The sequence below is a fragment of the Chamaea fasciata genome, unplaced genomic scaffold, assembly GCF_029207755.1.
Source record: "Chamaea fasciata isolate MVZ Bird 193981 ecotype frontalis unplaced genomic scaffold, bChaFas1.0.hap1 SCAF_2, whole genome shotgun sequence".
NCBI classification, from domain to species: Eukaryota; Metazoa; Chordata; class Aves; order Passeriformes; family Sylviidae; genus Chamaea; species Chamaea fasciata.
Window position 1 is genome coordinate 88,930,280 of NW_027094087.1, and position 13,272 is coordinate 88,943,551.

A 13,272-nucleotide genomic window follows, 5' to 3' on the forward strand; every position below is an offset into this window, starting at 1 on the left:
AAAACTTACAGTGTTTTGCTGCTTGTACCTTACTGTTTGTGCATGTACTGTTTTCAGACTCTGCACAATACAGTCTGAGAACATGGTCATCAAAACAGAGCACACCCAGGCATTGAGTCAGCTGACAGCCCAGAATGAAGCTCTACGCAACAATTTCAGAGATCAGGTCAGGAACCTGCAGGAAGAGCACAGGAAGACAGTAGAGACACTTCAGCAGCAACTCTCCAGAGTAGAAGCTCAGCTCTTTCAACTCAAGAGTGAACCAAGCACTAGAGGTAACTTCCAGGCAGAATACCAGATTTTTATGGGCTTGTTACAGATTTGTGCACCTCTGTCTGAAGCTAAAACATGCTTAGAGTGTTTGATTGTGTAAACTCAACGGCAACTTTTTCTGGAAAATCTGCAGCATCAGTCCACAGATACCAAGCCAGGAATCTTTGTTATTATTTACTGTCACTTCAGAATCCTTGAATACATCCAGAGGAGGGCAACAAAGGTGGTGGAAGGGCTGGAAGGACTCTCCTATGAGGAGCAGCTGAGGACTCTGGGTTGGTCTAGTTTGGGGGAAAGCAGGCTGAGGGCAACCTCAGCACTGCCTTACAGATTCCTGAGTGGGGGAAGGGAGGAGGGAAGTGCTGAGCTCTGCTCCCTGGTATTCCATGATAGGGCATGTGGGATTGGTTCAGAGCTGCCATGGGGAAGTACAGACTGGGCATTAGGAAGCATTTTCTTACTGAGAGGGTGGTCATACTCTGGAACAGGCTTCCCATTGAAGTGATTGATGCCCCAAACCTGCCGGTATTTTAAGAGGCATTTTGACAATGCCCTTGATAATGTTTTAACTTTTGATCAGCCTTGAAGTGGTCAGGCAGTTGGACTAGATACTTGTGGTAGGTCCCTTCCAACTGGAACTATTTTGTCCTAGAATCTGCATCACTGATACCTGCTCTGCAGTATCTACATTGTCAGACAGATGGAGAGATTACTTTGAAATATTTGGTGTTCTTCTTATCAGGTTGTCTCAGGTTTTGGAGCATGCTGGACACCTGCCTCAAGTATGAAGTGTAAGGCTAAAGAAAAGTGTATTGGAAGCTGTTTTAAGAAAGTTTGTTATTTGTATACATGCTATTAATTGTACTTGCTATTTGATCCTTCTTCCAATTTAAGATTTTACTGTCTTCAATCTCAAGTGCTATTTTCTTATCTGTAAAGTTACTAATCAGGATGTAGTTGGACATTTGCCAAGCAACAGTAACAGTTTAAGAAGTTGCTGTGTTATTATGAAGTAGAAGGGTCATGCACACAGTAATAAAACAGAAGAATTTACACTTCCCACAGGACTGGTTGAAACAAAAATGAATTCTGTTTTGTATTAAAGGTATTTGTTACTCTTACCATAGCTAAGACACATCTTCAGGGAGATGTGCATGAAGGTTTCATAGTCACTGAAATAAAAATGGCCAATCAAGTTTGGGTTTAGAATCAGACTTTGATTGGAATGGCCATTTGGAGGTGAAAGGCTGTATTTTACTATTATAAATGTTATGTACGTATCTGGCTTTTTCTTTCTGCTTCACTTTCCCCTGCATTTTGAAGACTATTTTATGTACCACTCTCAATTTGAGACAGTCACACCTAGGAAATAGCCCTCCCAATTTCATTCTGATATGAACATCAGTGAATATCTTTCAGGTCCAGCTGTTTCAAATCCGGCAACAAAGACCTTGAGAGAACGGCGGAACACTGACCTTCCTGTCCTCGATGTGCACACTGTCGCTAGGGAAGAGGGAGAAGGCATGGAGACAACAGACACAGAGTCTGTGTCCTCAGCCAGCACCTATGTTCAGTCCTTGGAGCAACTGCTGTACTCATCAGAAGCAAAGCCTGGTATGTAGAACGTGGCTTCCTATATAGGCTGCAGAAGTTCATGCCCTCAAAATACTGTGTTTTCCTTGTGCATTGTTTTTTCATGCTTTTATGTGCGAGACGCAAGACTAGTCAAGTACCACTGAGTTTTCACTGTACTGAACTTTTGTAGGAGTTTTGTCCTTAAGTAAGGCCTAACAGTAGGACATTCAGACAGGTTTTACGGGTTTAAAGATGTCATATTTTTGAGCTTTTAAAGGGAAGAGACTGGGTGAGCAAGTCAGTGAATAGTTACAGAAGTTTTTGTATTCTAGATGAGTCTCTAATAGGGACAATTAAATGCTGATTTAACCCTGTTAATGAAAGGATAAAATTTCTGTTCATCCTAATGAGGACTTATTAAAACAGTACTTTATTCATAGGACTTTTTCTAGGAAAGTGAAATCCAGCATTAAAAAAGAATGTTTTAGAAGTCCCCAAAAACCAGAAAAATACATGGTAGCATATAATCCTATTTTAAAAGTCTACTGAACACTTCATGGATAACTGTTGAAAATCTCCATATGGGTAGGAAACAAGGAATAAGTTAAAACCGGGTATCTTGAGGTACTCTAGAACTGTATTGCCAGCCCCCTTTTAATGTATAAATAAAAATAGATCAGAAAATAAGCATGCAGCAGCAGCATTGATGCCTGTTGTCTGCACTCTGACTTTGCATGAATTCTGTTCATAAGAAACTACATTAATCAAGTCCTGATGTTCAGTTAGTATGAAGTAGATGCAAATGCTTTTTCCTTCTCTTAGTTTTCTTTTCCAATTAATTGCAGAACCATCTCAGTGGCAAGCAGATCTCACCAAGGATGAGCTGATTCAGAAACTAAACACAACAACTAAGAGTGCTGATCACTTGAATGAACTACTTCGTGAATCAGAAGCAACCAATGCAATCCTAATGGAACAAATAAAGGTTAGCAGACACACAAGAGATGTGAGGACAGCTCTAATTTCCATGATCTTTTTTTTAGAGCAAATAACTTTCAGAAAATCTCAGTCTATAAAATTTTGGTGATATAAAACTTAATTTAGGAGGGGTTTTTATCCCACAGGTCTAATTAGTGCTTCCAGAGTCTACTTCAGTTTTTGGGGTTTTTTTCACCACAGTTTCTAGTTGGGTAGGCATGAGGGGAGGGGGAGAGGAGTGTGGAGTAAAAGCTTCTGCAAAAAAAACCCTCAGGAGTTTGGAAGTTTAATGTTTAGTAAAGGGTCTATACTATTTTCACTTAGATAAAACTAGTAAATCCCAAGGGAAGCATTGTCTGGTTTCTCTTTCTGTAACCCATTTTAGCTGTCTTAAGTTAAAAGAAAACACATGAACTAACATATAAGTGAGCTTCCTGAAGGCATTTCTAAACATACTAAGCTTTCTTTTCTAAAATGCTTTTAAATTAGTATCATCAGATTTCTGAATTATTTAACTGTTCAAGTGTTGCTACTCTTTTATCACTGATACTGTATCTCTATACTGCAGAAATTTTATCAAAAAAGATTCTTTTTAGTCAATAATAAGTTATTCTTAGAACATTATTGCATATTTAATTTTCACTGGATTTTTGTCCTCACTATGTTCCTAAACATGCATTATTCTGTTTGAAGCAAGCTGTGCAATTTTTTAGCTCTTCAAAAGACCTTTGTTCAATTACTCATTAATGAGGCAAGCAGTATTACATATTTTTTCCTCATCTGCAGCTTCTTAAGAATGAGATAAGAAGATTGGAAAGAAATCAAGAGAGAGAAAAGTCTGTGGCTAATCTAGAATACTTGAAGAATGTTCTATTGCAGTTCATATTTCTGAAATCAGGAAGCGAGAAGGAGCGGCTGCTCCCAGTAATAGACACCATGTTGCAGCTCAGCCCTGAAGAGAAGGGGAAGCTGGTTGCAATTGCCCAAGGTAGGTGGTGTCCAAAATATTGTCACAAAAAAGAGGAAAGGTGAAAAGGGAAAAGGATAGTTCTCTGCTGTCTGTTGTGTAAACCTCTGAAAAAAAAACGAAACTTAGTATCATAATGCCAGTGAACTAGTCATAAAACCATTTTCTTTATTGGGAAGTTACTATGCAGTTTTCAGTAAACAGAACAAATACCATAAAATTGACATGAGATATAATTTTTTCTGAAACATTCACATTTTAGGAAGACAATGGCAAGGTGAACAATTGAATGTGTTCGTGTTTTGAGCAGAGTTAAAAAATATTTTGTCAAAATAGAGGTTGATATAATTGAATTATTTTCTTTGCAGATGTTCTAAACAGGTAACTAAAGTGGTCTTCTCAAGGCAGTACTGCAGATATATTAGTTTCAATATAAAACATTTAAAGATATCTTAAAATATACTCTTCTTTAAAGAAATAAAGAACTAGGGAAGGAAGTAAAAAGAATTAGGCATTTGCAAGACATTAACACAGGATTTCTGTATGCAGTAATGTTCTGTTTCTGCTTCAAATACTCCGAGTGTTTGTTCCCTTAAAACGCTTTTTAAGGTATTGTTTGTCATTTCTCAATGACAGTAATTGTAGCTTCTTCATTAACAACTGACTTATACTTTGTCTTAGAATTAGTATAAACAGTAAGCAACACATTACATATAAGAACTTAAAACTTGGGAACAAAATCACATTAAAAGGGGAAGAGTTCAAGTATTGCATTCCATGATAGGCTGTGCATTTGGAAAAATAAGATGTAAGTCAAGTTCATAGCATGTCAATGATGTTCTGGCCCTCTAATGAAGACTGATTGGATTTTTCTGGAGAATGTAATAAATTACCTTTTTCATACATTGTCAAGTACCCAAAGTAAAGTGGACTTGGTGGTACTGTCCCATATCTTACATCAGCCCAAGTTCCTTTCTCAGCAAGCTTGAGGACAGCATCTGAAAAAGGATAATGGAGTGGGGGCTAGGTCAAGTAACCAAATGATGCAATGTCTAACATAATAAACGTCCAACAGAATATAAAGTATGTTTTTCTTCCTCCCTCAGGTGAAGAAGAGAGTACCTCACGGCCTTCTGGGTGGGCTTCGTACCTCCACAGCTGGTCAGGACTTCGATAAAACAGTGGAAACACTGAATCTTTAAAAACATTCCACAACTGCAAACCTGAGAAATCTTACTGTAGATCTGTTGGTGTTGTAGCATGGAACTGCAGGGTTTTATTTTTATGTGTTATTTTCAGCTTTTTAGGCTCTGCTAAGAAAGACGTCTGCAGTAGCTCTGAAAGATGGTCCTATGTTACGCTCTAGCAGCAGTGAACTGTTTTTCTTGTAAAAGTTAAAGCTGATAATAAGAAGTATGAGAAGTGACAAATTAATTGCAAATAGCTTGGAAACAGAATTTCTCATCCTGTGATAGCTCTTTTGATATCAGTTTAAAAGTTTGACCTGATATATTAACTGGAATAACTAGAGTTTAGTTTTAAAGCATTTAAAAGTGTTTACAGTTGCTTTCACATACCACTGTCAGCTAGCTAATCTATATGGTTAGTGTTATTCTCTGCACATTAAAAAATTCAAAATTATTTCATCTCTTGTGATAACTACAAAATGTAAGATAATTAAGAAACAGGGCATTTTCTGCTTTAAAGTTGAAGTTTTCTTAAATTATTTTGCTTTTGCAGAGCATGAAGGCAACAGTTCACAAAATATAGAGGGCACAAAAATCTGTATGAAATACAGTGCTTGTCACATCTGGGCATGGTACTGTAGTAGAGACTAATGGCATCTATGGAAGCCTTAGGATAGTACTCCAAGACTCAGAGGTCCTAAGTGAGCTGAAGCTTTGTGAGAAAGGGCTTAAGCTGGGCCTTTTTTAATCTTAAGGTTGGAAGTTTGTGGAAAAGACATGGGAGAAATGTTCCATTACTGTAATGTTGTCTGTAATTTGATGACAAGACTACTCATACTGACTTAGTCACAGTGAAGACACTAAAGAAAGAATCTGAGCCCACAGGTCAGACTCCTAACATTAACTTCTGAGAGAAAAGAATTAAGCTTTTGTCAATAGATGCATCTTTTAAATGTTCTAATGACTGACAATCTTATTCTCTCACTTACCTGTGTGTGTGCACATCGTTTGCATAGATCTTTTGCACAAATGAGATGATCTCTGTTCCAGGTTACTCAACAGAATGTTATAGGGTTTTTTTCAAGAAAAATAAATTTCTACCATCTCTGCTTCTATTACCAACACAGCACCTTTTTTTACCTAAAGTTGATTTCTCCCCTTTATAGTCCATAATGCCTTTCACCATCTTAATTTATTTGTAACGTTTTAAAAAGCATACAAGTGTGTTTGAATCCTGCTTATGTTTAAACCAGAGTCCTTCCGTCTTTTTCACTTATATTTTCATGTTCTCTGTGGTGTTTTACAGAGAGTCTTTTCCTGGTACACATGCAATTACTAAATAGAGTTCTTCTACCTTAGCTCAGGCTCTGAAGAAATGACGCTTGTTTGTTTAATATTGCCTTATTTCTGGCTGAGATGAATCTGAACATATGAACAGCAGAATGGCAACACATTGAGAACGAACTGTTCAGAAAGTTTGGTTTTGGTTTTATTTTTTACTTGTTGTACATATTTCAGTACACAACCAACACAGCCAACAGGCTTTATTTAGGTATTTTAATTCCTTTCCACTGTCTTAAGCACTTCTGTTTCCTTCCCCTCCGATATGTATTTTAACTGGAACCTTTATGGTTTGTGCTACTGGGGAAAACATTCTCTGTGGACTTTCAAAACACAGAGCTGATCAACAGCAGCCTGAGGGATGAGTCTTTTAGGTGTCTGAAGGTAGCAAACAGGAGGCTCTGTTTAGGCTTTCTTGCATTTGCCTTTGGAATGATTTACCTTATCTTCAGCATTCGCGATTTGGACCAGGTCTCAGATGTTGGATTCAGGCTCCTTATGCAGCTGGATTTGGTTGATGTCACTCAGAAGAATGCCAAAACACAGCAACAGGAGAGATTTGAAATATGTATAAAAATAAGTGCTAGTCATCCTCCTGTTGTGATTTTAACAGTGGAAGCACATGTGTAGAAGGGTATGGCTTTGTCTCATGTAGTTCACACTCCCGTTGCGGCTGACATGATTTAGTCTCTCCTGTTGCTAAAGAGCTGTGACAAGTTCTTCTTAAAATGCACATATTTCAGAACTGTAAATTATTTAACATTGTAAGCTGTGAATAAAGGTATGCAAGTAACATATATCACTGGCTGTATGAAATACCAGTTGCTTATTGACTTCTTTCAAGTCTGAGTTGCATGCTCACTGTTTTTAGTACAACTTGAGTACCACACTTATGATTGTAGTGAACAACTTGCATTAATATATTTTTTTTACAATGAAATATTGAGATCTTAATTAATGTAAGAATATTTTAATAACTGTTACTAAACTGTTTTTTGTTGCTAAGAGTGCCAGAACTTATCTGTGTGGCAATAAACTGACTGTAAGCAAATATATCAAAGTTTAACGAACACTTGAGTAAACGGTATAGAAGAATGTGAACTGGAAACAGGATTATTTTGGACAGAGAATTTTTTATATGTCAGATGTTTGCATTTGTAATGTACAGCATTGTAGCTGTGATTTGCTTTCAAAAAGCAGTTTAAAGTTTTAACTAGTACTGCTGCTTCTTGGTATACTGTGGTGCTCTTTTTTGGAAGAGCACTGTGCTGACTTTGCTTTTTGATTCTTTTTGTTTACATTACAGTGCCACATTGATTAGAATATTTCACAGAAAATGTCACCCTTGCCCAAGATGTTCATAAACTTAGAACCAATTTTTATTTTTTGGTAAGATAAGGCCTGCCTTCAGCCCAAGCATAAGGAGGGCATGATAATAATAATAATTCTGCTGTCACTATGCAGATTATATATTAATTAAAAACCAAAAATGAGAGTGATTCAGTGTTCCCAAACCTGCATGTGCAGTGTGGCTGAATTTTTTAGCTATCTAATGCTGGCATAGAAACAGGTTATATGTCTTTCCTTTTACCCAGAAGGGAGACTCATCTGTGGAAGCAAAAAGTGCTTCAGCTGAAAGACAAGATCAGAGCTTGTCAGGCTGTTGTATAGATGCTTCCAGTAGAATCTGCGGTTTAGGATGGCCCGAGGGAACCATGTTAGAAGTTATACACAAGAGAGTAAAGTTGCTTTTTTTCTTTCATGGCCCTCCTTCCCCAAAGTATACCTGTGAGAATACAGGGTTAGATTATTTTCTAAATTTAAGTCCTACTTCGTCTGTCTCCCTCCATCCTTCTGCTATAATAAGAGATGATGTATCATGAAATTGTGGAGGAATGCCTAAAAACTCCTTAGTTTGTACAAAGTTACTTTGAAGGCAGTTTAAACATACATGCTTCATTTGGCTTATGCCTTGGCTTCACCCAGTGCACCAATACTTCCTAAATTGCCTGCTAGTTCTACTGTTGTTGGTACTGTGAAAATATGTCCCTTCAAAGCCTTGCAAATAGCAGTCACCACTCACAAGCTGAGAAACCAAATGTATGAAGAGATAAAAATATATTTGTTGTAGTAATTTCAGAATTGCTAGTCTGGATAGATAAGTATTTTGTTTGGAAATAATGTCTTTGATGGTCTTTTCATGTGGCCATCACTTCAATAAAATTCACCTTTACTCAACAGAGTGCCTTTTTTTTTCCCTGAATGCCTGTTCTTACCTGAGAAAATGCTGGTCAGGTGCATGGTAGAAAACAAGAGCTGTCTGCCGTTATATTGAAGAGATTTTATGGATCTGGTATAGTATCCACAGCCTCTACTTTGGAAGGCAACTACAGGAATGGTTTCTTCTGGGTGAAGAGAAAAGAAGTTGGTTTGTTATAGGGGGGTTTTTTTTTAGAAAAAGAAAATTAAAAACTCATTTGAATTACTTCAAATGTGTTACTAGATTGTCACCATCAATCTGACAGCATTAGATATGAAGGAGAGGTGGGATGCAGAAGCTCTTAATAGTCTTCTTAGCAGGATTGCAGTTAGTGTGTTCGAGTACTAACTGCCTTATAAATCGGCCTGTGTTTCTAATTGCACTCAACTTTGAAATGGACATAATTACCTCTTCCCTAATAAGCTGTGATAATTTTTCTTTATCTGCATGATTGTCCTAGTGCAAAGATTACATACTCAGTGGATGAAGAGGTGCTTATTTTGACTTAAGCATGGGTTTGGTGTGTTTGTTTTCTTGACAGCCTTTTTTCGTAGACCATTATTACGCAGATACCTGGTCAGAGAGGGGATCATAAGCCGTGAAAAGAAGACATAATAAATGGATATAAGGGTCAAAAAAAGAGAGCTTGATACTTCCAGTCAAATTCTAACAGCTTTTACATAAATGTATATATGATGTGGGGTAGGGAAATTATAATCTGATGACTTTTTAAACGAATTTGACTAAAATTTATCATATCGTTGTGAAAGGATGAGAAGATGCATCTTAGATTCAGGAGCTTCCTTCTTTTCCTTCCTGTCCTGTGTTTCTCAGGCTCATTCTGAGGATTCAGGCTGGATTGAGTAGTGAAGACTGAGAATATTAAAACAAGTATGGAAGTGCACATCAGTTACTGCTCCAACAAATCAGCATGCCTTGGTATTGGCAAATCTTTTTTTTTTTTTTCACTGTCAGTTGAATGCCTAAAGGTTTCTTAAGAATCCATGGTAAATGTAATCAGTGTCCAAAACAGTGTGCTATTTCGGGCATGGGCACAGTCCCAGTCATCCAAACAACAGGCTTTGAAAGTGTTTTAAATTGATAGACATTGGATAGCAGCTGTGTATGAGCATAGGATTTAAGTGGGGTTTATTGTTTCATTGCCTGAAAATCGAAGCTTGTTCTGAGAACGCTCAGACTGTTTCCGGAGGGGGGATATGTATTAGCTCTTGGCTCTCTCGCCCTTTGCAGCATGCAGAGCATCTCAAAAATAAAAAGCACAGAAACCATTATAGAGCTCCAGAAAAAGGCTTTTAGCCAAATACTCTTTTACTGTTATTACTCCCCGTTGTGGAGTTAAGTTGCTGATGCTCAGCATTACTCTTGCCAAGGGAGAAGGCCAATCATATAATTTGGGCTTTAGCATCCACACATTTATACAGACTAGTTAATGTTCCTCTCACATCTAGTCACAGCATTGACTTAAACCTGCAGCTGTAGCAGTCCACGTGAAACTTCCCATCTTTGCAAGGGGACAGGTGGGCGGGCCCTCTGCTCCAGCGGGAGAGGGCTACAGCCTCTGGAACAGGGAGAAATCAGATGATGGTGATAAAAACCTGAAACAGCTCCTGTTGTTGATGTGACAGCTCTCTGTCCCTGCCCTGACTACCCATCAGCCTTTCTCCTGGAAACTGGTTAAACCTGTTGTTTGCAGTGGTGGGGGATAGTGGATATCTTGCAGGAAGCGGATTTTCAGAAAACGCAGAAAAGCTAAGGTTAGCTTTTTTAATTCTGGGAAAGATGGGGATTGCAATGACAAAAAGCTTGAAATAGAAAAATACACACTTATACTAGAAATGTGAGAGTAATACCATGATCTCCAAGAGTCATCATTTCTTAAAGTACCTGTTTTGTGGTGCTGCTGTAAGTTTTTTCTTTAGCCTTTTCTGTGTCTGTACAAGTACTGATCTTGTCATGAAGCAGAAATTTATACTGCTAAATATGGAATTTTACTGATCAATTTTGCAGAGGTTTGAGATTGAACAGTGAAAGTTATATCCTTGGTTTTTCACAGTCTCCCCTCTTCCAAGAGAAAATTATTCTGCATGTACTAGGTGTGTCTAAAAATGCATGAAGCAGAAATCTGACTCCTTTTATATGGATGTCAGAATGATCGCTAAAATAACTCTTCTAGTATTCTGAGCAAACTACATTTTTTTTTTTAATAAAAACAATGTTTCTGAGAGATATCAAATAGTGGTCAAAACTTATTCATTCAATTGATTAGTGAAGTTAATAACATTGAGCAAAAATGTGAAAACCTAAATAATATTTCGTCTGTTAATTCATTAACAGCTTTGCTAAGAATATTTAGCGGGGCACCTCGTGTTCAAGAATTATTCCTACTTACATGGTCAAAGTTTCCTTCACTGTTGCTTTAACTTCATTGCATTGCGGCTGTGACATGAACACTGACACAGTTAACAATTTAAATTCATTGATTATGTTAAAGTAAACAAGCCTGGGGCTCCTCTGCTAACAGGTTCTCTGAGGCAGAGTAGGCTTAGACTGGATATTAGAAAGAAATTCTTTACTGTGAGGGTGGTGAGGCCCTAGAACTGTTGCCCAGAGAAGCTGTAGATGCCCCATCCCTTGAAGTATTCAAAGCCAGGTTGGATGGGGCTCTGAGCAACCTGGTCTAGTGCGAGACATCCCTGCCCATGGCAGGGGGGTGGAACTATGTGTTCTTTAAGGTCCCTTACAACCCAAACCATTCTATGAATCTGCCATCTGCAGTTGCATGAAGCTCTGGAAGAAAACAAAAGCTAGAGCAAATTACCACAGTTAGGAGTTACTTACTCATGTCTCTTCATACCACTCTGGCAAAATCATAAAATACTTTTTCATTTCCAGAAAAAGAACTTGATGTAAAGATGCTGATATTTGTGATTAGAGACAGGCAGTCAAATTCTTTGACCAAGCAGCTGCCTTCTCATCTGTCCCCAATAACCCTTCCTTTCTCACTCCTTCCCCAGGCCTACAATAATGGCCTTGTTCAATGTCAGCAAAGCCGATCATGCATTTAGCTCTGAATAGGTAAAGGCTCTGTGCTGTCACCTAAGACTGACAGAATCATTTAGGTTGGAGAAGACCTCAAAGATCAAAGAGTCCAACTGTTAACCTGGCATTGCCAAGTTCATGTCACTAAAGTGCCACCACCAGCTGCAGTACAATAAATCTGGTATTTTAACAGTGATGGAAAATGTAAAGTAGCCTGAAAACAGAATATCAAAAGCATATGCCTTCTGAAATCTGCATTTTAATCTGGTCTTAAAGGGAGAGATGAGAGGAAAAAAAAAACCACACACACACATTAATTTTGTGATTAATATGCTGGTCTGGAGACACGGAGTCCAAATTCTCTGCTTTGCCACATGCTTCCTTTCTGAATTTAATTTCAGCGTCTCTGTCTCTATTTCCTGACTTGCCTGCTAGGGATAATGGCACTTCTCTACCTGATGCCAAGTACATTAGCAACAAAATGTTAAAATTTGTGATGGGTTTGTAAGCAGAAATAAGTAGGCAGATTACCATATTTTTCTTTAAACTGCATGGGAAGAAAATCATCATAGCCTGCATTGTACTGGAACGGAAGGAATGATCTCCTTTTGAGTCTGTGGTGTGTGTTTTGTGAATCCTGTTAAATTACTTGCCTAAGTATTCTGGACTGTATTTTACAAGTTAATTAGAATGCCAACATGCTCTAATACTATATAATGGACAATTAATAACAATTAAGAATTGTTATTTCTCTTGTAAAGCAAGACAATACAAAAATTTAAATCACACCCCAAGGCTCTAAACTTGCTGCAAAGTGCACAGAGCCTGGGGAGGCTAACTGGGAAACTGAATTCCTGGCTTTTCTTGGTACAGCATCTCCAAAAGCTGCTAGTACTTAGTGTTTGGCATTTGTACATGTTCGGGGAAGCTCTCCCACTCTCTATGAGAATGCCTTTGCTACTTTGAGATTATATTGCTAGCACACTAGGCTTTAGGGATTTCATCTTTAAAAGCCCTGGAAAACTGTACATGGTGCAATTCACTTGCTGTTAAATCCATTAATGTGCTCTCCAAAGGAAGCGCCACAAGGACTGCATTTGTTGGCTGGCACTGCCTGTTAATTATTTCCAGAATTTACTGTTTTGAAGTTTGCGGCCCTGGTAGTTCCACGTCTGCCCAGCCACCTCCCTGCTGTTTCAGGCCATGCTGGTCAGAGGTGCTGCTCTTTAGCAGCCAGGGACAACCACCTCATGCAGCTCCCCAGGAGGATCGGCAATGAGAGACTCTGAAATCCTTGCAGACAAGCTGAAGTTAATTAAAGACATTCATGAGGCTGACTACAAGTAATGGCAGACTGCCCAAAGCAGATTAGAAAAAAACCCAAAAGGGTTGTGTTACCTTCAGCTGGCACAAAATGAGTACTTACTTGTTGAGACGATATAAGGGAGCTTTGCTGATAGACTCGTTAAAAAGGGGGGTGTTTGGGGGTTGGGTTTAGTTATTTTGTGGTTTTGTTTTGGGTTTGTTTTTTTTTTTAATTGAGAGGGGTTGTGATTGCTTCTTCAAAATAAGCACACCATTGTTGAGTTTGGCAGGCAGCTCTAGAGGTCACTTGTCCAACCTCTCTGTTC

The 13,272-nt window shown here is 38.2% G+C and overlaps 1 protein-coding gene across 2 annotated transcripts in view; it reads left to right on the forward strand.

Annotated features, from left to right (window-relative positions):
- GCC2 (GRIP and coiled-coil domain containing 2) overlaps nucleotides 1–8,559 on the forward strand; it is a 30,971-nt gene extending 22,412 nt beyond the window's left edge. Inside the window, exons 19-23 of one of the 2 annotated variants that reach the window (XM_066176675.1) lie at nucleotides 58–275; nucleotides 1,693–1,887; nucleotides 2,694–2,833; nucleotides 3,613–3,814; nucleotides 4,900–8,559. In XM_066176675.1, coding sequence (XP_066032772.1) covers nucleotides 58–275; nucleotides 1,693–1,887; nucleotides 2,694–2,833; nucleotides 3,613–3,814; nucleotides 4,900–4,970 — 826 coding nt within the window. In that variant the 3' untranslated portion in view covers nucleotides 4,971–8,559. Of the gene's footprint in view, nucleotides 1–57; nucleotides 276–1,692; nucleotides 1,888–2,693; nucleotides 2,834–3,585; nucleotides 3,815–4,899 lie in introns of both variants that reach the window. The other variant, XM_066176676.1, reaches the window with a different exon arrangement.
- The last annotated feature ends 4,713 nt before the right edge of the window (nucleotides 8,560–13,272 follow it).